The sequence below is a fragment of the Ranitomeya imitator genome, chromosome 1 (assembly GCF_032444005.1).
Source record: "Ranitomeya imitator isolate aRanImi1 chromosome 1, aRanImi1.pri, whole genome shotgun sequence".
Classification (NCBI taxonomy): Eukaryota; Metazoa; Chordata; class Amphibia; order Anura; family Dendrobatidae; genus Ranitomeya; species Ranitomeya imitator.
In genome coordinates, this window is record NC_091282.1 from 758,422,315 (window position 1) to 758,448,354 (window position 26,040).

The following is a 26,040-nucleotide window of genomic DNA, read 5'->3' on the forward strand; positions in this document are numbered from 1 at the left end:
ACCAGAAACGGCGAAGAATCTTTCAGTCCAGGAAAATGGAGTAAAACGTGATCAGAGCTCCCCAAAAAAACAGGCAGACATTTTTATATTTATTTTTTAACTATTCCATCCCACGTTTTACGATTAACTGTACAGTAAAGTGAATGGCGCTGTTCACACCTACAACTCGTCTCGCAAAAATTAAAAAGAAATTATGGCTCTCCATTAAAAGAAGGGAAGAAAAGAAAAATCACCCAGACATAAAGGGGTTAACAGGAGTAAGAGCAAAAATAGAGCTTTCATTTTGAAGCTATTTGTGTTATTGGTTCTATTGACAACGGCCACATTTGCCCGGTACACACAAGTCCCCAACAATAACCATAGAGACTGCGGCTTTCTAGTCCGTCCTCTCTATCATCCTGGCGCAGTTGGAGGTGCAATGACGTCACCGAGCTGATGCGCGGGAACACAAAGCTGTGGTTGCCATGGTGGGATAGAGCGGTGCGGAGCGGCCTCTGCTCTCTATGACCCAGGCGGAATAACAGCGGAATTCGGCGCCATGAAGCTGCAGTGTGAGGTGGAGGTGGTGAGCCGGCTGCTTCCCACATTCGGCATGAGGAATAGGGGGAGAGGGACCCGGGCCGTGCTGTCTGTGGGGCGGCAGGAGGAGAAAGGCTGCGGGCAGCGGGGGCCCATCTACCTGATGGTCTGTACCATCAAGGACAAGGCTGGCTCCAGATACAAGGCGAGTGCCCGCTCCTTATCACTGTGGGGAGAGGTTCTGCAGCAGCAATGCCTGATGAGTGCAGGTTACGGACTCTGTAACATTCCTTTCCTCCAGAATAGTGCCGGATTATCAGATATTCTGAATCAGTCAGTGAATGGCATTTCCATTGTTAGGGTCCTACAAGTCCCATCATGTTTGTTATCCCCTATGTCGGTCAGGTGGTCCCCCACATGAGGGGCGGCCAGTGAAGTTCCCAATGCATGACTCCTATTAATCAGAATGGGGCACGGGAGCTCTATATGTGCGGTGATCCTGATTCCGGGCGCGCTGGACCTCCCGTTCTATGTCGCGGTGGCGGCTACACATGCGGTATCGGCAAGTCTCCCACAATTCGGACAACCCAAACTATTTGTGCAGATAGCTGCGGTATTAGAGCTGAGATATAAATTTCAGACAAAGTTTGTGAGAAGAACCCCGAGAAAACTAATATAAATGTGATCAGCTAACTGCACCAAAAGCAAGTATATAAAATGTGCACAACAGGATCACCAAAATATGCTAAAGTCCATGCAAAGGTACCGCACTCGTATATTAGGTATAGAACCCAGTGAGTATGAATAGCTCCATGGAACTTACGTCTCTCCGTAAAGATCTAAAAGTGCAAACATATGCCCCAAAGCTGGCAGTCAGAGCACTGTGTTTGCAGCATGTAATTGCCCCCTAAAGACGCCACGATTTTGGTTGTGATACGTGTCGGTCAGACAGCCTAAGTTCCCACACTGTCAAATGACAGCGTGAGCCCGCAGCAGTGATTGACAGTATACAGTTTACCTCAGGTCATTTGTGTCAGCATATGGGACTACTGCTCCCGTCAGCCAACTCCTGCTGCCACTAAAAGCTGAGCGCAGGAGCGGTTAATGAGAGTATCCATCAGCTTGCGCTCTAAATCAATGAGGGGGAAAAAAGGGCGTGGGTTATACCGTATTTTTGATAACCAGCTAGGCAAAACGATGACAGCTGGGGGCTGCAACCCTCAGCAAGACTGGTAATCAAGAATATAAGGGTCCTCACCCCAATTTTTTTTTTTTTTTTTCATTATTCGACAACCAGCTATGCTAAAGCAGACAGCTGGGGACTACTATTCAGGCTGGGTGAGGGGCCATAGATATTGGCCCACCCCTCCTTCCCCATCCAGCCTTAAAGGGACTCTGTCACCTGAATTTGGAGGGAACAATTTTCAGCCATAGAGGCGGGGGATTCGGGTGTTTGATTCACCCTTTCCTTACATGCTGGCTGCAATATTGGATTGAAGTTCATTCTCTGTCCTCCGTAGTACATGCCTGCACAAGTCAATCTTGCCTTGCACAGGCGTGTACTATGGAGGACAGAGAGTGAGCTTCAATCCAATATTGTAGCCAGCATGCAGCCAAGGGGTAAGGAAAGGGTGAATCAAACACCCGAAAACCCAGCCTCTATGGCTGAAGATTGTTCCCTCCAAATTCAGGTGACAGAGTCCCTTTAAAAATAGCAGCCCGCAGCCACCCAGAAAAGGCATATCTATTAGCTGCACCAATTCTGGCGCTTTGCCCGGCACTTGCCCTGTAGCGCTGACAAGTGGGGTTCATATTTGTGGGGTTGATGTCACCTTTGTATTGTCTGGTGACATCAAGCCCATGGATTAGTAATTAAAAATATTGGTGTGAGGACCCTTGTATTTTTGATAACTAGCCTTGCTGACAGCTGAGGGTTGTAGCCCCCAGCTTGTGAGTTTTGATTGGCTGGCTGTCAAAAATACAGGGGAACTCACGCAGTGTTTTTTTTTTTTTTTTTTTTAATTAACACTCCTGCTCTCACTGTTATTAGCGGTAGTGGGTGTCAGATGATGGGAGTGGTTGTCCCATCTGCTGACACCTGTGACCGGAGGTAAAGTTTATACCTTTGATCACAGCTGAGCGCTCACACTGTCTCTTGACAGTGTGGGAACCGCTGCTCTCTGACTGGCGGTGATGATTTTACCCCCAATCAGAAGCGGTGTTGCCGGGTTGTCACGCACATTATAGCATGGCAAACAATTGTTGTTCGGGCCCAACATCCAAATGTTTGTGGGGAGGCGCACCATCCTGCTGATGGAGGACGATCTGCCAAGCATAGTTCATCTGTGGCATAAGCCATTCCTTTAACATGTCTAGGTGGAAGTGACAAGATCCTTGGCCAAAAGGGACTACAGATTTTGCTCGATACCATGGTTTGTGGCACCTGTAGTTCCACACCAGTCAGCCTGGCTGACTTTCTAGGACTACACTTGTACAATGCTCCAATGCTGTTCACGGTCTCTTCTGTAGTATTTGGGCACCACGGACGTAAACAGTCAAAGGGCGAGTTCTTTCACCCAACATGGCATTTCCTATGGGAAGCACATTTTCCAGAATTATTCTGAAAGTGTCACAGCAGATTCTGTGCTTGAATATTCCAACACGCAAATAGTTTTTTCTCACTTTTATGTTGTCATCACATGTCGCACATTTTACTTATAGCTCCAGAAAATCGAAATGCGATGGGCAACTAAGCCGGTTTTGCTTTGATTTTCAGTCATTGCTATTTTCCACTTATGTATCTTTAACTACACGGTTTTACTCCTTTCTGAATGGTCCCGTATTAGGATCAGGTCCACAGCCTGAACATTCCTATGCTAAAATTCATTTAGTAATTCTGCAGATGTCGAAGTGATGAAAACTCCCATTATATGCAGAGCGAGTATACTAAATTCTCCCACTAGGTGGCGCATGCGCTCTACATTCCGATTCAGGTAAAATCTCTTCTGACCTCCTGATCAGCCTGCATGATCCCTATGGAGGCGCACAGTGATCTTGTGTTTCTTCTGTGCGAAGAGATTACTTTGACTTTGCAGTCTGGATTCCCAAGACGATGAATGGTGTACTGAACATTGGCCATTTAGTAGGTTACTAATGACTGCTGATTGACTCTCACAGCTTATTTTCTACTCTTAAAGTCGAAGACTTGTAATCTGTTGCACAGTGTGACACTACTACAGTATAGTTTCTAGTCGATATACTTGGTAAATGCAGTTTTGCACCCTTGGTATCTGGTTTATGTCACCTCTGACTCTAATCGCTTGTCTCCTCTCTCCCAAACAGCTGCAGGAGAACATTGAGAATTTGTTTTCCAAGTTTGTAAGCGAAGGAAAGGCCACAATACGACTTAGAGAGCCGGCGGTGGATATATGTCTCAGCAAGGTAAAAGTGTGAGTGTATTTATACAGCACACCAGAAACCAATAATTTGCCATGGCAGGCGGAGAGCCCCATATCGTTAAAGGGAACATGTCCCCAGGTTCTCCCTATAGAAACCGTATCCGTCAGCTTTTAGGCCTTTTAATAGAACTCCTGGAACCACTTTCTAAGTGCCCAACTGCACCACATACCTAAGAAAATGTCTTTTAGAATTCTCCTGCGCCAATCGGTTTAGTGGCCGCTGAGCTTGGCGCCTCTATTGTGCCCACAATCGCCGCCATTTCTGCCTTGGTTTAAGTGGATGCCTTCTATATCATCCTCTCGGCTTCTTTCATATGTGCAGTAGGGAACAAGACATGTGCAGACACAAGGGGCAAAGTAGAAGTCAATCCAGGCAGAAGCGGTGGTGATTGCATACCACAGGAGGCGCAGTGCACGGTCTGGAGACAACTATCTTACCACTCCACATCGATCACCATTTAGTGAACTACGTTAAAAAACACACACAATGAATGGCAGAATTGCTCTTATTTATTTATTTTCTCTGATCGCCCATGACGGCACCACGGAGAGAGGGGATCCGCCCACCAAGGACAGGAAACCTACGGATAAAAAGGCGGTACCACTCTCCTGCATCAGTTGGTTTCCTGTCCTTGATGGGAGACCTACGGACTTACATACATAGTAACATAGTAACATAGTTAGTAAGGCCGAAAAAAGACATTTGTCCATCCAGTTCAGCCTATATTCCATCATAATAAATACCCAGATCTACGTCCTTCTACAGAACCTAATAATTGTATGATACAATATTGTTCTGCTCCAGGAAGACATCCAGGCCTCTCTTGAACCCCTCGACTGAGTTCGCCATCACCACCTCCTCAGGCAAGCAATTCCAGATTCTCACTGCCCTAACAGTAAAGAATCCTCTTCTATGTTGGTGGAAAAACCTTCTCTCCTCCAGACGCAAAGAATGCCCCCTTGTGCCCGTCACCTTCCTTGGTATAAACAGATCCTCAGCGAGATATTTGTATTGTCCCCTTATATACTTATACATGGTTACCAGTCGTCGTTGGAATTCCGGGGCCAACCAGTCCGATTCAGGCAGCTGGGGTCCCTCTGCCTCGGCTAGGGTGGTGACCCGAAGCGCCACCGCTGGAAGCCAGTGGGCCGACAGGGTGTGCGGGGGAGGTGACAAGGAGTTCGCGGTCACCTCCCCAGGTAAGATGCAGCAGCGGCAACATCCAGGGGGGTCCCTCTGTGGTTGCGGGAGGTGCGGCGTGGCCCTCCCCTAGCACGCGTCAGCCTGCACACTGCACGCCATCGGGTATGCAGAGCCACGCAGTAGGGTCTGCATAGGACCGGGGGTGCCGGTCAGCAGCGCCATATCTGCACTCCGGGCGGCCATCTTGTGAGTACGGCGCATGCCAGGAGTTGCGCTGGTCTCGCGAGACGCTGGGAGGCGTCGCCGATAGGAGCGTCTGCGCAGGCGTCGCCAAAGGATAGGTCGCTTGGGCGTTCCAAAGGCGCCGCAGAAGCGTCTGCGCAGGCGTCGCCAAAGGATAGGTCGCTTGGGCGTTCCAAAGGCGCCGCAGAAGCGTCTGCGCAGGCGCCGGCGTTCGGCGCTCCTCGCCGTCGGTTAAGCGCTACTGCGCAGGCGCCGGGGAAAGCGGCGGGAGCTTTAAAATGGGGGATTTACTTCCTCTCAGCGGCTCTGCAGTTTATCAGCAAGAGCCTTAGGAGCTACTAATCGTCGCAGCATCAGGCGCAGCCAGCGTTATTGGCAGCAGACCAGCAGCAGTATGAGCGACCCGGCGTCTCCCCTGCCTGGATCACCTCCACCTACAGCATCGCCTCAGCAGCAGCAAAAAAGGCGATAGCAGAAAAGTTACCAGGACACCGGCAAAGAACGCCAAAGGTCTCAACACAGCAAGGAGTCCAGCACGGCGTCGGGGAAAAAGCCAGAGGCTGAGAATCCCCAACCGGTATTTATGGGTCCTGGAGGTGGTAAGTTGATCTTCGTGAAAGTTAGAGACAGTAAGATTATTATTTGTCTCTTTTAGGGGAGGAAAAGCGTAGGTAAAACAAAGCACAAAGCCTGTGCCATCTGTAAAGAGGATCTTCCACCCGCATGGGAGAAGCAGCTATGCAATTCCTGCATACAGCAAACAGTATCTGAAAGCCTGCCCGGGTTTGCAACAGATCTTAAAAACCTGATTAAAGAACAGGTGGAAGACACCTTTAGATCCCTAAAAAGGGGAAAAAAACGGAGAAGGACCAGACACAGGTCCCCGTCCCCAGTCTCTAAATCTGACAGTGATAGTGCGAGTTCAGCATCCTCCGACTCCTCCTCCTTATCCTCATCATCCACTTCTTCCTCAGGAGGTCACAATTGTTTCCCGCTAGAGGACACTGATGGCCTCATAAAGGCAGTGAGGAGTACTATGGGACTAGTAGACTCCCACCCCAAAAAGTCAGCACAAGACATCATGTTTGGGGGATTAGAACAAAAAAAGAGAAGAGATTTTCCGCTTAACGAAGCAATTGCAGCGTTAATTAAAAAGGAATGGAAAAAACCCATGAAAAAGACTCTCCTAACCCCGAAAAGGAAATACCCCTTCGAGGATGAATCCTGTTCCTTCTGGGAAAAAGCCCCCAAATTAGATGTAGCAATAGCCAAAGCATCAAAGAAATTCGCTCTCCCGTTTGAGGACATGGGGGTCCTAAAAGACCCTATGGACAAGAAGGCGGACGCCTTCCTCAAGGGCTCTTGGGAGTCAGCGGGAGGAGGCCTGAAACCAGCAGTGGCAGCAGCTTGCACATCCCGCTCCCTAATGATCTGGTTAAATCAACTAGAGGGTCAATTAAAAGGGAAAACCTCCCGAGACTCGATGCTGAAAACATTACCTGTAATAAGGGGAGCGGCGGCTTTTCTGGCTGACGCCTCAGCAGACTCTATCAGGTTAGCCGCCAGGTCAGCAGTGTTCGCTAATGCGGCCAGGCGTGCCCTCTGGCTTAAAAATTGGCCTGGCGATCTGCAAACAAAAACAAAACTATGTACTATCCCCTGCGAAGGGGAGTTTTTGTTCGGTTCCACATTAGATGACATCCTGGAAAAAGCCGGGGACAAGAAAAAGTCCTTTCCCTCCCTTGGTCTCCCCTCTTACCGGAAGCCCTTTCGGAACAAGAGGTTTTTCCGCAAGAACCCTGGGAGAGGCCAGGGAAAGTGGGAGGATAAGAGGAACAAAAACAAGGGGTTCATCTTTAACAAAAACCCCACTGATAACAAGAAACCTTCTCAATGAAGGTTCGCCCCAGGTGGGAGGGAGGTTATCTCTCTTTCTTCCAGCCTGGAAAAAGATTACCTCCAGTCAATGGATTCTGAACATTATAGAATCAGGCCTGAGGCTGACATTCAAAAGATGCCCCCGTCCCTCTTTTATGATGACATCCATAAGATCTTCGGCAGAAGAACAGCTGGCTCTGGAAAACGAGGTCATCGAGTTAGTAAAAAAGGGTGTACTCCTGGAGGTTCCCCCACAAGAAAGAGGGCAAGGGTACTATTCCCCTCTATTCCTGAGGAAGAAACCAGACGGTTCCTTCAGGACTATTATAAATCTAAAGAAATTAAACGATTTCCTGGAGATTCAAGCATTCAAGATGGAAACGATAAAGTCATCTATCAAGATGTTGTTTCCCCAATGCTTCATGGTGGTCCTGGACTTAAAGGACGCATATTATCACGTCCCAATACACAAAGATCACCAGAGATTCCTCAGGATGGCAGTTCACATCAGGGGAGTCCTAAAACACTTCTAGTTTTCAGCTCTACCATTTGGTCTTGCCATAGCTCCGAGGATTTTCACAAAGATGATAGCGGAGGTAATGGCTCACCTCAGAGAAGAAAATACCCTAATCGTTCCATATCTGGACGATTTCTTGGTGATAGGCTCCTCCCCGCAACATTGCGAGGATCAACTGGCAATAGTGATGCATTCTTTGAAGGAATTGGGCTGGCTAATAAACATGGGAAAGTCCAGACTAATGCCTTCTCAGGTCCAGGAGTACCTGGGTCTCACTCTAGACTCCAAAAAGATGGAATGTCGTCTCCCGGAGTACAAGATACAAAAACTAAAAAGTTTAGTATCGAGAACCCAATCTCTCCCCTCCATAACACTCCGTCAGGCCATGTCCCTCTTAGGCTCTATGACCTCTTGCATCCCTGCAGTCCAGTGGGCCCAATTACATTCAAGAGAACTTCAATGGCAGATATTATCGGAGCAAATCCATCTAGGAGGGCATTTAGACGGGCAGTTGACTTTATCTCCTCGCACCAATCACTCTCTAACATGGTGGAAATCGCAGGAAAATCTTTCCCAGGGAGTCCCGTGGGTAATTCAGATCTCGAAAGTCCTGACTACGGATGCAAGCCCTTCAGGGTGGGGGGCTCATCTGGGCGACCTAGTAACCCAGGGCACTTGGTCTCCATCCACAGTCAACAAATCCTCCAACATGAAGGAGCTCCTTGCAGTAAAATTTGCCCTTCAGGAATTCTTGGGGGTCCTTCACTCTCACCATGTAAGAGTAATGTCGGACAATCGGGTGGTAGTATCTTACCTAAATCGCCAGGGGGGCACCCGTTCCAAAAATCTAATGGAGGTGACCAATTCAATCCTGCAAATAGCCGAGAGCAACCTCTTATCCCTAACAAGCTTACACATAAGGGGAGTGGACAACTACAAAGCAGACTTCCTCAGCCGGTCCAGTCTAAAACAGGGGGAATGGGAACTAAATCAGGCGATATTCACCCAGATCACAGAAAGATGGGGCGTTCCCAAAATAGATCTCTTTGCGAGTCATCTAAACAAAAAAGTAACCTCCTTTTGCTCCCTATCTCCCCTGGGGAACCCAGTAGCTGTGGACGCCTTCCTGATATCTTGGGGTCACCATCTGGTCTATGCCTTCCCTCCTCTTATTCTGATTCCAGCAGTGCTGAGGAAGATTCGGGAGGACGGGGCGCTGGTCATCTTAATTGCCCCGTTCTGGCCGAAGAGGCCTTGGTTCTCATGGATGAGGAAGTTATCAATATCAGACCCTTGGGTATTACCAGACCTCCAAGATCTGTTGTCACAGGGCCCAGTCTGTCATCCGCAGGTCAAGAACTTGCACTTGACAGCTTGGCTCTTGAAAGGAAATTACTAGAAAGCAGGGGGTTCTCTCCGGGCTTGATCTCAACTCTGTTACAAAGTAGGAAGCCTGTTACAACAAGACAGTATGGCAAGATATGGAAAAAGTTTCTGTCATCATCAGGTGCAAAAATAGGGAAAGAAATTCCCCTTAATTCCATATTAGAGTTCCTACAAAACGGGTTGGAGATGGGTTTAGCCACTAACACCCTAAAAGTTCACGTGGCAGCTTTGGGAGCCCTATTCAATTTTGATTTAGCCTCAAATAGGTGGGTCGCTAGATTCATCAGGGCGGCAGGAAGATCAAGGCCTCTTCCAGTAAAAGTTGTTCCTCAATGGGACTTAAACTTGGTCCTTAAAGCCCTGACTAATTCTCCATTTGAGCCATTACACGAATCTACAATAAAAAATCTATCCCTCAAAACAGCTCTATTAGTCGCCCTCACTTCGGCCCGCAGGGTTAGCGATTTACAGGCTCTCTCAGCTAACCCTCCCTACACACAATTCCTAGAGGATAGGGTCATTTTAAAAACAGACCCAGCATATCTCCCAAAAGTGGCTTCAAAATTTCACAGGTCTCAAGAGATATCTCTCCCCTCCTTCTGTCCCAATCCTAAAAATAAGGAGGAACAAACATTACATACACTAGATGTAAGAAGATGTCTCTTACACTACCTAGAAGTCACTAGAGAGAGTAGGGAGGATTCCTCTCTGTTTGTGTGTTTCCAGGGTCCCCGGAAAGGGAAAAAAGCATCTAAAGCCACCATAGCAAGATGGATCACGGACGCCATCAGTCTATCATACTCGGCAAGTGGGATGTCTGTTCCCGGGGAGATTAAGGCTCACTCAACAAGAGCAGTAGCGACTTCCTGGGCGGAGAAGGCCGGAGCTTCCATAGACCAGATATGTAGAGCTGCTACCTGGTCCTCACCATCCACATTCTATAGGCACTATAGATTGGACCTAATCTCCTCTTCAGACCTTACTTTCGGTAAAAGGGTTCTGGAGGCGGTGGTCCCTCCCTGAATGTACTATCTATGCAATTCTCTCCGTGGTGCCGTCATGGGCGATCAGAGAAAAATATAGTTCTTACCGATAACGGTATTTCTCTGAGCCCATGACGGCACCCGTACATTCCCTCCCTTCACTTATGGGTGCGCACATCAAATTAGTGCCATAGTCTATTTATAGTCTTTAAACACGCGGTATCTCGTTATGATAAACAGTTAAAATTTAACAAATGTTTAGTAGTCTCCCATCGTTCTCTATGTAAAACAACTGATGCAGGAGAGTGGTACCGCCTTTTTATCCGTAGGTTTCCTGTCCTTGGTGGGCGGATCCCCTCTCTCCGTGGTGCCGTCATGGGCTCAGAGAAATACCGTTATCGGTAAGAACTATATTTTTTTCCTTTCCCAAAATTGCTAGTTAACGTTACAGTCACGCCTCCATGACTGAAAGCCGGCTGAAGATAGAATTTTTTTTTTTTCTGGACTTTAAATCGGAGATTGATCATGTGAACTTAGACCTTGTTTGGACAGGTATGTTTTTGGTTAACTGGACTGCCCATGGACAGCTCGCTGACCAGTGTGGGCCCATGTGCTAGTGCAAGAGTGTATTTTCACGTGGTCATTAGAGAATCGTAGCGTGCACTATTATAATGACACGGCCCCTGTATGTCGGTCACAGCAGACGAGCGAAGCACCTGCACATGGATCCATTTATGCCATTATTTTTGCCTTTATAAATGGCTGGCTGGCCTTGGCATTTTAAGCTGTTGCCCCCTTTAACTTCAATCCTGCAGTTTGGGGAGAGCTGCAGGAAATGACCTCCTTCATTCCCGACACCTGCATGGCCATTAATGGAGCCACCATTGTGTGCCCGAGCTGCGGCACCAGACACAGCCTATACATTACAATGCACACTTCTATACTACCAAATTTCTGTTATTTCTGACTAGCATTTCTATATTTCCTTTGTTTCAGGCTGATGTTTGCAACCTGAAGAACTTCCTTTCTGCTGTGACTTTAGCACACAAGGGCACCGATGCCAGCCCTTTGCCACTCTCCCGCCTGACTCCCGCCAAGACCTCTGAAATTGAAAAACCCAGAACCAGAATGATTATTTCTTGCAAGAAAGACTATCCCCTGACAAAGAGTTTCCCGTACTCCCTGGAGCATCTCCAGGTCTCCTTCTGTAAGCTGGCTCGGATGGACATGCGGATGCTCTGCCTCAAGAGACTTCAGAAGCTCGACCTCAGCAACAACCACATCAAGAAGCTGCCGAAGACCATCGGGGACCTCCTGTGTCTGCAGGAGCTGAGCCTGCACTGCAACTTTCTGGAGACGTTCGAGGTCGAGTTGTGTGACTCCACCTGGAGAAAGTCTCTGAGGTCTTTGGACTTGAGTGAAAACAAACTGAAGGCTCTCCCTGTCCAGTTCTGCAACTTCACAGAACTTGTCAGCCTGAAGCTGGACGGAAATGAACTGGTGCAGTTGCCGTTTGCCGTTGGCAAGCTGAGTAAACTGCGCTTCTTCTCCGCCACCAAAAACAAGCTTCCATATCTTCCCAACAGCTTCAAAATGCTGGCGCTGGAGAATCTGGATCTCTATGGGAATCCCTTTTCAAAAGCGAATCCAATGGCTCCCGACATCCTACTGAAGGTCCCGCTTACATTATTGGAAACCGCTTCAAGGGCGACAATTGGCTACAGGTAGGGGGTGACATGCAGTTTGATCTGGGGGGTTGCTTGTTTTTTATCTGGGGAGAGGGGGTTAACACTTTCCTGACTCTGAATTTATGTATGTAGCAGAGCCGATCGTGCTATGCCTGCTTCTAGCCTCTCATGGAGGCTATTGAAGCATGGCAAAAGTTAAAAAAAAAAAGTTTAAAAAAATGTGAAAAAAATAAAAAAAAACATAAAAGTTTAAATCACCCCCCTTTCGCCCCAATCAAAATAAATCAATAAAAAAAAATATCAAATCTACGCATATTTGGTATCGCCGCGCTCAGAATCGCCCGATCTATCAATTAAAAAAAAGTATTAACCTGATCGCTAAACAGCGTAGCGGGAAAAAAATTCGAAACGCCAGAATTACGTTTTTTTGGTCGCCGCGACATTGCATTAAAATGCAATAACGGGCGATCAAAAGAACGTATCTGCACCAAAATGCTATCATTAAAAACGTTATCTCGGCACGCAAAAAATAAGCCCTCAACCGACCCCAGATGATGAAAAATGGAGACGCTACGAGTATCGGAAAATGGCGCAATTTATTTATTTTTTTTTTTTTTTAGCAAAGTTTGGAATTTTTTTTCACCACTTAGATAAAAAATAACCTAGTCATGTTTGGTGTCTATGAACTCGTACTGACCTGGAGAATCATAATGGCAGGTCATTTTTAGCATTTAGTGAACCTAGCAAAAAAGCCAAACAAAAAACCAATGTGGGATTGCACTTTTTTTGCAATTTCACTGCACTTGGAATTTTTTTCCCGTTTTCTAGTACACGACATGCTAAAACCAATGATGTCGTTCAAAAGTACAACTTGTCCCGCAAAAAATAAGCCCTCACATGGCCAAATTGACGGAAAAATAAAAAAGTTATGGCTCTGGGAAGGAGGGGAGCGAAAAACGAACACGGAAAAACGAAAAATCCCCCGGTCATGAAGGGGTTAAGCTACAGTGCCTTGCGAAAGTATTCGGCTCCCTGGAAATTTTCAACCTTTTCCCACATATCATGCTTCAAACATAGAGATACCAAATGTAAATTTTTGGTGAAGAATCAACAACAAGTGGAACACAATGGTGAAGTTGAACGAAATGTATTGGTTATTTTAAATTTTTTTGTTAATTAAAAAATTGAAAAGTGGGGCGTGCAATATTATTCGGCTCCTTTAACTTAATACTTTGTTGCGCCACCTTTTGTGCGATTACAGCTGCAAGTCTCTTGGGGTATGTCTCTATCAGTTTTGTGCTTCAAGAGACTGAAATTCTTGCCCATTTTTCCTTGGCAAACAGCTCGAGCTCAGTGAGGTTTGATGGAGATCATTTGTGAACAGCAGTTTTCAGCTCTTTCCACAGATTCTCGATTGGATTGAGGTCTGGACTTTGACTTGGCCATTCTAACACCTGGATATGTTTATTTGTGAACCATTCTATTGTAGATTTTGCTTTATGTTTGGGATCATTGTACTGTGTGAAGACAAATCTCCGTCCCAGTTTCATGTCTTTTGCAGACTCCCAACAGGTTTTCTTCAAGATTGGTCCTGTATTTGGCTCCATCCATCTTCCCATTAATTTTAACCATCTTCCCTGTCCCTGCTGAAGAAAAGCAGGCCCAAACCATGATGCTGCCACCACCATGTTTGACAGTGGGGATGGTGTATTCAGGGTGATGAGCTGTGTTGCCTTTACCCCAAACATATCGTTTGGCATTGTTGCCAAAAAGTTCGATTTTGGTTTCATCTGACCAGAGCACCTTCTTCCACATGTTTGGTGTGTCTCCCAGGTGGCTTGTTGCAAACTTTAAACAACACTTTTTATGGATTTCTTTGAGAAATGGCTTTCTTCTTGTCACTCTTCCATAGAGGCCAAATGTGTGCAGTGTATGACTGATTGTTGTCCTATGGACAGACTGTCCCATCTCAGCTGTAGACCTCTGCAGTTCATCCACAGTGATCATGGGCCTCTTGGCTGCATCTTTGATCAGTCTTCCCCTTGTTTGAGATGAAAGTTTAGAGGGGCAGCCGGGTCTTGGTTGATTTGCAGTGGTATGGTACTCCTTCCATTTCAATATCATCGCTTGCACAGTGCTCCTTGGGATGTTTAAAGTTTTGGAAATCATTTTGTATCCAAATCTGGCTAGTGACAGAGCCAAATTTTTGAAATCTGACCAGTTCAATTTATGTGGTAATAACTCTGTAATCCTTCAACAAATCCCAGTGATTTTGAGATTCTTTTTTTTGTGACACAGTATACTTTATTATGATGATAAATTTAGGTTGATGTCTTGTGTTTATTTATAAAACATATCAAATTTGAGAAAAATGTTAAATTTAGCAGTTTTCAAGCTTTGAATGATTATCCCTTTAATCCAGATAGTCATATCACAGCAAAACATTAATAAATAACATTTCCCACATTCTGCTTTACATCAGCACCATATGTAAAATGTTATTTTACTTTGTTAGTATTTTAGGAGGTTTAAAAATGTAGCAGTAGTTTTTCATTTTTTTTCAAGAAAACTTACAAAATTATTTTTTTTAGGGACCTATCCATGCTTAAAGTGCCTTGAGTGGACCCATATATTGGGAAACCCCCAAACCTTATACCATTTTAAAAACAGCACCCTCTGTCATATTGAAAACTGCAGTCAGGTCGTTTATTAACCCTTCAGGTGCTTTTCAGGAATTGATGCAAAGTGGCATGACAGAAATGAAAATGTGTGTTTTTACCATCTAAAAGTCTCTAACTTCTGAACAGGTTACAACAGCCGTCAGACTCTAAGGCCGCAATTTGCTCATGAATTGCCATGGCAAACATCAGGACCACACAATCATGATCTCCCTGGGGGCCGATGGGGATAAACAGGAAGCCCCCACACTCTGCTAACCATTTATATTATGTAGTCACTATTGACAGCAGCATCTAAGGGGTTAAACAGATTTGGACGGTGCAAACACTGATCGTGGCTAATGCAGCAAGTTGTCAGCTATAGTGTACAGCCGACAGCTGCTGGATTGTCACCTGTATGGGGAGGCTATTCTCTTATCTCAGGTCAGTTAAAAGACGTATTGGCTGTCATTAAGGGGTTAAACTTCTCCACAACAGTATCACGGACCTGCCTGTTGTGTTCCTTAGCCTTCATGTTGCTCTCTGTGCTTTAAACAGAACCGTGAGACTGTCACAGAGCAGGTGCATTTATACGGAGACTTGATTACACGCAGGTGGATTATATTTATCATCATTAGGCATTTAGGACAACATTGGATCTTTCAGAGATCCACAATGAACTTCTGGAGTGAGTTTGCTGCACTGAAAATAAAGGGGCCAAATAATATTGCACGTCTCACTTTTCAGTTTTTGATTTTCCACAAAAATTTAAAATAAGCAATAAATTTTGTTCAACTTCACCATTGTTTTCCACTTGTTGTTGATTCTTCACCAAAAATTTACATTTGGTATGTTTATGTTTGAAGCAAGATATGTGGAAAAAGCTTGAAAAGTTCCAGGGGGCCAAATACTTGCAAGGCACTGTATATTCACATAATATATATAGGTTGTGTCAAAGGTATATTTCTGACTGACATATCCCACTATAGGCATGGAGTTGGATACATCGCCCATAAGTTCCCATTATAAAAGAAAAACAGAAACATATACCCCTCGGAGTACAGTATTTCTACTGCGTCTCTGAATAGAAAAGCGCAGGATGCGTAAAGACTTGATGTGTCCCACGAGGACAGTCTTGGCCGCCTTCTGGGGAATGGACCTCCATAGATTCGTCTGGCGTATACACCAGGGGTGTCAAACTGCATTCCTCGAGGGCTGCAAACAGGTCATGTTTTCAGGATTTCCTTGTACTGTACAGGTGGTAATTTAATCACCTACACACATAATGATTGCAGCACCTTGTGCAATGCTAAGGAAATCTTGAAAACACGCATGGTTTGCGGCCCTCGAGGAATGCAGTTTGACACCCCTGGTATACACCACAGGCTCTGAACCTGCTCACAGCTGACACTTTGCTTCTGATATATCCAGGGGGATAGGCCATTATCAATCAGCTGCACAAGTCCCTCTCCTGCCCTAACATGAAAGCAGACCCAAGTTATTCGGTTCATACAGGATTTCAGTCTTTAGATGCAAACAAAGATCTTAACATTAGAAAGGAATAAAGGAATAGAAAATGTAGAATGGAAAGTTGCAGAACTTTTAACATAAAAACAGGCAGAGCATTAAACTTGATAATTGGATGTGCAATAAATGTTTGCTCTGACACGTGGGAGTACCAGCAATCCAGATATTGAGGGGAGGGAGGGTGCGCCTATAGAAAGTAGAACAAAGGGGGAACCGCACAGAAAGGGTTGTCCCTGATATATTGGGTCACAGCATGCTCATACCTGTTTGGGTGAGGTTGTATATTGCAGACAGCATACTTGGGCTTTACATGGATTAGCTGGGACTACAATGCTCAGTATCCTAACCATCGTAGTCCTGGCAAATCCCTGTAAAGCCCAAGTATGTTTGCATTATATAACCTCATACGTATCAGATTGGAGGCTTCTGACCTTCAACAACCCCACATATTGACTCTATGCTGCTCACTGCAAGTTCAAAGTCTACGGGGCCAAAACATCACAGCTCGGTAAATGTAGGGGCCGCTCTTGGCTGGCAGCAGCTCAGCTTCTGTTGACGTGAATAGGAGCATTGCTGCAGTACCAAGTACGGGCACCACAGTGTATGGAGCTGTCCTGACTCTGTACAGCCAGGCGTTGGACCCTCATTTATCTGATAATCCCCAATATCCTAGTCATGGAGAACCACTTTAATTTTTTTCCCACCCATGAGTGGGTGAGATTGTTCTGCAATTCAGCTCAAAAACTGACAACTTGGCTGCATAAAAACACATGTGAGCACGCCCATAGACTCATGGCTCCGTGTTTTGTGAAAAACCCACAACGTCTGGATGTGATCCGTTATGGCAGATTCTTCATAGTCTTTTGCAGAACATATGAGGCAGTCGCCCAATTCCTCTGTCCACAGTTGGGGGGATTTTCCACGGCCCTCTATGCTCTGGGAATGCTGGGTTTGGTTCTTCCCTCCATGTGTTTCACTGTAAGACGTATGTTACATTAAGAAAAGGGTCTCTTTCTATGGACGTTCCGTTCTACTTCATTCTCCTCTTTCAGGCTCATCTTTCCCATTATTGCACTGAAGACAGAGAATATGGTAGCTTATGAAGCCTTGTTCTCTCACCCAGCGGCACATAATGCAGAAGCTCCTGCTGTGCCGCTCCCGTCCACTGTAATAGGAGCTGCTCCGAATACTCTGCTCTCGGCCTTAGTTTTTGTTCTTCGTTTCTTGGAGAGTGGCAGAAGCACAATACAGACTTCTGGAAAGGGGAAGCCGAAGAAAGTGGACATGGCTCCTTTGTTGTAGGGATCAGTCAGGGTGTCCACACGCTGACTCTCAAAAATGTAACGCCAGAAGGTTTGGATTTATTTATTTTTTACCTCAGGACAAGGTGCTGTGCCTAAGAAAACAATAAAGGGATGACCAGAGCTGATGGCCGATTACTGAGTGTCGCAGTGTGTCTGGGTCGGTCTTCTGTTGGGGTACTTTCACACTAGCGTTTTTTTAAATCCGTCACAATGCGTCGTTTTGCAGAAAAAACGCATCCTGCAAAAGTGCTTGCAGGATGTGTTTTTTTCCCCATAGACTTCTATTGACGACGCATTTGCGACAGATTGGCACACTTCGCATCCATCTTGCGACGGATGTGTCGTGCTTTGGCGGACAGTCGGGAGAAAAAAACCCTACATGTAACGTTCTTTTCTCCCGACGGACCGCTTTTTCCGACCGCGCATGCGCGGACGGAACTCCGCCCCCACCTCCTCCTCGCACCTTACAATGGGGCAGCGGATGCGCCGGAAAAATGCATCCGCTGCACCCATTGTGCAATGCAGCAAACGCTAGCGTTGGAATCCGACGCTAGTGTGAAAGAAGCCTTCCTTGGACTGTATGCTGGGCAGGGCTCTGTGTCCAGGTAGTCGCTTAGCCAGAAACTGGTGACCACCCATGGTGCCCGCTTGTAGTGGCGCATGTAACTCTCCTATTGCTGGGGATCCATCTTCCCCGTGATTTCTCTAGCACACACTTACACCCTGGATGGGTTTCTCTTCCCTTCCAAAATGTTTTGTGACAATGGATCGTGTGTTGTTCTGGCGCTGAGAAGCCTCCTGTGTAGATTATGAAGTGCTGCCAGCAGCCAGGACGGCATGACCTGTTTACATAGAGACTTTTCCATCAGTCCTTGGCCTCCTGCCTCACAGTGAAACATCTCATGACATTTAACCAGGGGAGAATCAAAGGCAAAATCCACGTGGGTGAGAACTCCAGGCTTCTCTGTGATGGACACTTGTATGAAACCTTAGATTCTCAATTGGTTCATAGATGGGAACATTCTTCTGGGAAGACATTCTACTAGATTTTGCGGTTATAGTAACATAGTAACATAGTTAGTAAGGCCGAAAAAAGACATTTGTCCATCCAGTTCAGCCTATATTCCATCATAATAAATCCCCAGATCTACGTCCTTCTACAGAACCTAATAATTGTATGATACAATATTGTTCTGTTCCAGGAAGACATCCAGGCCTCTCTTGAACCCCTCGACTGAGTTCGCCATCACCACCTCCTCAGGCAAGCAATTCCAGATTCTCACTGCCCTAACAGTAAAGAATCCTCTTCTATGTTGGTGGAAAAACCTTCTCTCCTCCAGACGCAAAGAATGCCCCCTTGTGCCCGTCACCTTCCTTGGTATAAACAGATCCTCAGCGAGATATTTGTATTGTCCCCTTATATACTTATACATGGTTATTAGATCGCCCCTCAGTCGTCTTTTTTCTAGACTAAATAATCCTAATTTCGCTAATCTATCTGGGTATTGTAGTTCTCCCATCCCCTTTATTAATTTTGTTGCCCTCCTTTGTACTCTCTCTAGTTCCATTATATCCTTCCTGAGCACCGGTGCCCAAAACTGGACACAGTACTCCATGTGCGGTCTAACTAGGGATTTGTACAGAGGCAGTATAATGCTCTCATCATGTGTATCCAGACCTCTTTTAATGCACCCCATGATCCTGTTTGCCTTGGCAGCTGCTGCCTGGCACTGGCTGCTCCAGGTAAGTTTATCATTAACTAGGATCCCCAAGTCCTTCTCCCTGTCAGATTTACCCAGTGGTTTCCCGTTCAGTGTGTAATGGTGATATTGATTCCTTCTTCCCATGTGTATAACCTTACATTTATCATTGTTAAACCTCATCTGCCACCTTTCAGCCCAAGTTTCCAACTTATCCAGATCCATCTGTAGCAGAATACTATCTTCTCTTGTATTAACTGCTTTACATAGTTTTGTATCATCTGCAAATATCGATATTTTACTGTGTAAACCTTCTACCAGATCATTAATGAATATGTTGAGGAGAACAGGTCCCAATTATCTATAAGAATTTTGCCGCTTCATCCATTAGAACCTTTGTGGGATCAGACCCTGATGTTGGCGGAGGCCAATAGTTCATCCCAAAGGTGTTGGCTGGGGCTGATGTCCGGTCTCTGTGCAGCCGCTAATGTTCTTCCACCTCCATTTCTGTATGGACCTTGTGCACTGATCAGTCATGGGGAACAGAAAAGGGTCTTCCCCCAAACTGATCCCACAAAGCTGAAGCTACAACTGTCCACAATGTTTTACGTTAGTATTAAGATTTCCCATCACTGGAACTAAGGGGCAGAGGCCGACCCCTGATAAGAGCCCATAGTTATCCTCCTCCACCATCTGTACTGGGGGCACAATGCAGTCAGGGGGTAAGGTCCTCCTGGAATCACCAAACCCAGACTCCTCCATCACAGAAGTGTCATCCGTCACTGCACAGACGTCTCTTCCAGAGTCCATGCTGGCTGCTTTCCTCCTCTCCATCCGACGCTCGTCATTGTTCTTAACCTTTACACTGTATATCCTGCTACTTTTCTGGTCCTCAGAAAGCTGTGTGACAACCCGTATGGCTGCCATTGCCTCTCGTGCAGCTCGCCACCCAAAATCCCGAATGAGATAAGTGTGTTTTGTTTTTTGTTTTTTTTTTCTATTAATGAGATGGAGCATTCCTTGACCTCTTTTCTGTTTCCACACTTGGTCACTGACCTAATTCTCGGCTCCTTGTAAAATCTAAACGTTACGATTACTGCTTTGTATTCTCTTGTGCAACTGTGACCGCATGTAAGAGATCCACTGTACAGAATGCTGAAAGAAAAGAAATGAGGGCAGGACAAGATGTTTGTTTTTTAAGTTAGTAATATTTAATTTTTTATTTCTTTATTTAGAATCCCATACGGACCACAAGTAATCCCCAAACACCTGTGCCAAGATCTGTCGGTGGCCAAGACGTGTGACTGTGGCGGGCCGTGCTTGTCTTCCTTCATCCAGACGATTGTTGTAATGAATCTGCACCAGGTGTCTCAGGCAGTCGTCCTTGTGGACTCCATGGGGGGCACTGAGGCCCCCATCATCTGCTACTTCTGCTCCCTCACCTGCTACTCCATGTTCCTGGATAAATACCTGCAAAGCACCAGAGTGTAAAGTGAGGAGCTGCCAGCGGAGCGCCTCAGATCTGTCTCACAATCTGCTATCGCGGAGCCTTGTGCCTTGGCAGCCCTTCTTTCTGATTCATAGTGAATAGATAAGCTGTATTGTATGGAGCAGTGGTAACGGACTACAGGCCCCATCATTTCATGAACACCCCTGCTACAATGCAGTGCAATTCATAGTTTCCAAAAGGAAAGTTGCACTCGCTGCATTTACGATTTCACACACGAGGCGCTGTAAATAGTAAATCATGTGCTTGATATGTAAAGTTGCGTTACAAGAGACTTCAGTTAGGCACCCCAGGCAGAAAATCTTCATCTTCCAGAAGATGTCATACCTGGTGCAGCAACCTGTGGGCCGGTAGGACCTGAGGTTCATTCCCTTCCCCTATAAACCCTGCACATGTCATATCATAGACATGGGGAATGTGCTTTACCCCAGGTTCCTATTAATGAATGGTTTGTAGCAATGTTTGCTCTCGCACATGGAGACGCTCACTGCATCTAGAGCAGGTTCTTCAAGGGTTATTCCCATCTCCGGGAGAACAAAGCAATCAGCAGTCTGAAGTTGGGCATACCCGAGTGACCTCTTCCCCGACTATCGGTCAGTCACACCCCCAGACACATTGGATCATTGGTCGAACCCGTCGATATCGGCGGGTGCAGCCAACATTAGTCCCGTGTATGGGGGCTTTAATGTTCGAGTTTGGATAACAAGTGGCCTTGGCTGTAAGTAGTAAATTGGCTGCTGTGGCGTGCATCGACTCTTACAGTTTTTGGACTGGTAGCACGTGGGTTCGTTGATGCTTATACTGTCTGTGGTCACCGTCAGGTGGATGGGGGTGCAGGTTTTTCTGATTTATTGAGCATGACCTAAGGGCCAATCCGAGGATGGCACTATGATAGCACTGGTTGTGGTTATTGTCTTCAGACACTATATATGAGGAATGTACCTGCTGATGTGTGATCAGGTGGGTTATGGTTTTTGCAGAATCATGGAGTATTATGCTTCTCCCATATCTACCCCCGCCACCTACCCTATGTGGGGGGATGGGAGAATAAACCGTTGCCTATACTTCAGTAGACGTGCCTCAGCCATAGTCTTAACAGCTTGTGTAAATGGTTGACAAAATTGACGTTACAGCATAATGATCTGTTTAGACTCGTGACATCTCCTGGACACATATTAATGGAAAATTAGCATATTTTTACATTTTAATAAATTTAACTTTTATTTATTGAACCTGTTTTTAGAAATGATTCCATCCAGGATCATTTACACCTGGCTCATCGGGCACGCTCAGTGCAAGACATTTTTGTACAGCCGGAGGTTCTGGGGGTCTCCTCTGAGATCTGTATTGTGTAACTTTACAACTAAATCAGACCCGTGGCGCTGGCTAAGGGTTAACAGGAAAAGCAGCTCAATGCCAGATGACAGCAATAATGGCAGCAGCTGTCAGTGTCACAAATACCAGCGAGAGCAGAGACTTCATTGCTTCGTCATAAAAGAACTGTAGCTGAAATTAAATAATTTCCCATTTTCTCCATTTCTCACCCCTCATAGTGGCTGCTGAGACTATAGGACACAAACAAAACACTTTGCATTTCTGGCTGCCCTCATTTACATTGGTGAGAGCGTGATTCATATCGAAAGTAATATGCAACCTAAAATAACACCAGGCAGGAAGCTGCTCCCACACCCCATCCTGAGTTACATCTTGTATTAGCCTCCAGAGCTGCACTCACTATTCTGCTGGTGCAGTCACTGTGTACATACATTACTGATCCTGAGTTACATCCTGTATTATACTCCAGAGCTGCACTCACTATTTGGCTGGTGCAGTCACTGTGTACATACATTACATTACTGATCCTGAGTTACATCCTGTATTATACTCCAGAGCTGCGCTCACTATTCTGCTGCTGCAGTCACTGTGTACATACATTACTGATCCTGAGTTACATCCTGTATTATACTCCAGAGCTGCACTCACTATTCTGCTGGTGCTGTCACCGTGTACATACATTACATTACTGATCCTGTACTGATCCTGAGTTACATCCTGTATTATACCCCAGAGCTGCACTCACTATTCTGCTGCTGCAGTCACTGTGTACATACATTACTGATCCTGAGTTACATCCTGTATTATACTCCAGAGCTGCACTCACTATTCTGCTGGTGCAGTCACTGTGTACATACATTACTGATCCTGAGTTACATCCTGTATTATACTCCAGAGCTGCACTCACTATTCTGCTGGTGCAGTCACTGTGTACATACATTACATTACTGACCCTGAGTTACATCCTGTATCATACTCCAGAGCTGCACTCACTATTCTGCTGGTGCAGTCACTGTGTACATACATTACATTACTGATCCTGAGTTTACATCCTGTATTATACTCCAAAGCTGCACTCACTATTCTGCTAGTGCAGTCACTGTGTACATACATTACATTACTGATCCTGAGTTTACATCCTGTATTATACTCCAGAGCTGCACTCACTATTCTGCTAGTGCAGTCACTGTGTACATACATTACATTACTGATCCTGAGTTTACATCCTGTATTATACTCCAGAGCTGCACTCACTATTCTGCTGGTGCAGTCACTGTGTACATACATTACATTACTGACCCTGAGTTACATCCTGTATCATACTCCAGAGCTGCACTCACTATTCTGCTGGTGCAGTCACTGTGTACATACATTACATTACTGATCCTGAGTTTACATCCTGTATTATACTCCAAAGCTGCACTCACTATTCTGCTGGTGCAGTCACTGTGTACATACATTACTGATCCTGAGTTACATCCTGTATTATACTCCAGAGCTGCACTCACTATTCTGCTGGTGCAGTCACTGTGTACATACATTACATTACTGACCCTGAGTTACATCCTGTATCATACTCCAGAGCTGCACTCACTATTCTGCTGGTGCAGTCACTGTGTACATACATTACATTACTGATCCTGAGTTTACATCCTGTATTATACTCCAGAGCTGCACTCACTATTCTGCTGGTGCAGTCACTGTGTACATACATTACTGATCCTGAGTTACATCCTGTATTATACTCCAGAGCTGCACTCACTATTCTGCTGGTGCAGTCACTGTGTACATACATTACATTACTGACCCTGAGTTACATCCTGTATCATACTCCAGAGCTGCACTCACTATTCTGCTGGTGCAGTCACTGTGTACATACATTACATTACTGATCCTGAGTTTACATCCTGTATTATACTCCAGAGCTGCACTCACTATTCTGCTGGTGCAGTCACTGTGTACATACATTACTGATCCTGAGTTACATCCTGTATTATACTCCAGAGCTGCACTCACTATTCTGCTGGTGCAGTCACTGTGTACATACATTACATTACTGACCCTGAGTTACATCCTGTATCATACTCCAGAGCTGCACTCACTATTCTGCTGGTGCAGTCACTGTGTACATACATTACATTACTGATCCTGAGTTTACATCCTGTATTATACTCCAAAGCTGCACTCACTATTCTGCTAGTGCAGTCACTGTGTACATACATTACATTACTGATCCTGAGTTACATCCTGTATTATACTCCAGAGCTGCACTCACTATTCTGCTGGTACAGTCACTGTGTACATACATTACATTACTGATCCTGAGTTTACATCCTGTATTATACTCCAGAGCTGCACTCACTATTCTTGCTTGTGCAGTCACTGTGTACATACATTACATTACTGATCCTGAGTTTACATCCTGTATTATACTCCAGAGCTGCACTCACTATTCTGCTAGTGCAGTCACTGTGTACATACATTACATTACTGATCCTGAGTTTACATCCTGTATTATACTCCAGAGCTGCACTCACTATTCTGCTGGTGCAGTCACTGTGTACATACATTACATTACTGATCCTGAGTTTACATCCTGTATTATACTCCAGAGCTGCACTCACTATTCTACTGGTGCAGTCACTGTGTACATACATTACATTACTGATCCTGAGTTACATCCTGTATTATACTCCAGAGCTGCACTCACTATTCTGCACCCATAGATTTTTTATTGCCAAGTGTTGCTCTATTACTCGAATCAAAATGAATCCTGTGTCTGTGACTGGTTGCAGAACACTCGGTCTATGAAATACATGGAGCCCCATAGATTATAGTGAGTCCCAGTAAAAAATGGACGTCTAAATGATGTTAAAAAGTGGCATTAAACCTATCTGTGTGACCGTCCACTGCGGCTGCTATGTGTCGTGTACATGATTATTATCAGCCGGGATGGCACTATGGTGTAACTCTTCTGCTCTCACCTGTCCAGGTGCAGTGCCGCCCCCTGTGCACTTCCAGCCTGATTTACATAAAGTATTACCTATACCACTACTTCCATAGATAACATATGCCAGGCTTCCTGATAAGTGCCGACTCCTCCATATAACGTATTGCTTGCCTGCAGGACCCCATTAATTCAATTCCCTTTATCTCTGCAAATCCCTATTAATTTTAATGCAGCTTGACTGCAGTCCCAGATGCAAACCATGTAGAAAGGTGGCGCTATTTCTGGAGATCTGTTCTTCTTTTTCCCCTTTTCCAATCCTCGATGACTCCATCATAGTAACCAGTGCCCTGGCTGGTAACCCAAGTGTCCCCGTCTGGCGGAGTGCGCCCAGCTGCGGGATGTTTTCTTATGGGAATGGTCGTTCCGTCTGCAGCCGCATTAGGTGTGTCACGTATTGGCACAGACATACTTGGATTTGCCCTGCAGCAGCAGCAGAATAAGTGGCTAATACGAGGAATGTTCTATTGACACGTCCCCAACTCATCAGAGCCTCAAAACTCCTCGCTCTCTTCTGTGCTTTCCTCTGCAGCATTGCTTCTGCACAATGAAGGGGGTTGTAGGAAATCCGCAAACTGGGCACACCGTCTTCCGCTCAGCGCGGCGGATGTCTATAGGCTTTTGCTGGCGCTGCTGCACAAACCCAGTAATGAAAATCGAACTAACAGACGCATCCCACAGCTTCCAGGGAGCGCAGCCGTGGTTTTCATAATGTCAGTATAAATGCTGCTGATGTTGTCGCCTTCCCCCAGACATGGAGATAACTCCAAGTGCGGTATTGGGAGAAAGGGAAAAGCCAAGCTATTGCTAAAGCTAAGACTGCATTTGTTGTCCAATCACAGTGCAGCTTTTCTTATTGTGCTCCTGGGAAATGAAAGCTGTTCTGTGATTGGTTGCGATGGGCAACAAAAACTTCATCTACTTGCCTTCCGTCTTTCTTATCAGAACGCCATTTTGTCGAAGCTTATCTGAAGCCCATACACCGTGTACGTGTCTCACTAGCAGCCCTCTGTCAAGCTTTCTAACGCCGCCCTGACAATGCTATGTCGTTTGCTATTCGCTGTTGGTCCAGTCATGTCTTACCAGTCCCGCCCTTTCACTGGTTTATTGGTTATCCCTTCAAAACAGCGAGTCTACTGATAGGTTAGTCGCGTGTATGACTCCGCCCCCTCTTTTGCAATACAACC

At 45.7% G+C, this 26,040-nt stretch overlaps 1 protein-coding gene and 1 long non-coding RNA gene across 3 annotated transcripts; one reads left to right on the forward strand and one right to left on the reverse strand.

Annotated features, from left to right (window-relative positions):
- The first annotated feature begins 420 nt into the window (after positions 1–420).
- On the forward strand, positions 421–21,743 carry LRR1 (leucine rich repeat protein 1). 2 transcript variants are annotated; one of them, XM_069735073.1, is made up of 4 exons: positions 421–724; positions 3,862–3,960; positions 11,125–11,852; positions 20,240–21,743. In XM_069735073.1, exons 1-4 carry the CDS (start codon positions 539–541, stop codon positions 20,493–20,495), a joined length of 1,269 nt encoding a protein of 422 aa, XP_069591174.1. In that variant the 5' UTR covers positions 421–538; the 3' UTR covers positions 20,496–21,743. The 2 variants fall into 2 exon arrangements, 1 of the variants encoding a protein (XP_069591174.1); XR_011314745.1 differs by lacking the exons at positions 421–724; positions 3,862–3,960; positions 20,240–21,743 and adding an exon at positions 5,043–10,529 and having other exon boundaries at positions 11,125–11,257.
- Positions 20,193–25,857, reverse strand: LOC138645635 (uncharacterized). The gene is made up of 2 exons (XR_011314746.1): positions 25,780–25,857; positions 20,193–20,474 (listed from the first exon to the last, which is right to left on the reverse strand). It is a non-coding gene; the product is annotated as an uncharacterized lncRNA (long non-coding RNA).
- Between the last annotated feature and the right edge of the window lie 183 nt (positions 25,858–26,040).

Excerpts from the sequence above, each read along its gene's own strand:
- LRR1 (XM_069735073.1), top strand. The coding sequence starts at position 539 with ATGAAGCTGCAGTGTGAGGTGGAGGTGGTGAGCCGGCTGCTTCCCACA. Across the intron at positions 3,961-11,124 it reads TGGATATATGTCTCAGCAAG|GCTGATGTTTGCAACCTGAA; the intron begins GTAAAAGTGTGA and ends CCTTTGTTTCAG. Across the intron at positions 11,853-20,239 it reads AGGGCGACAATTGGCTACAG|AATCCCATACGGACCACAAG; the intron begins GTAGGGGGTGAC and ends TTCTTTATTTAG.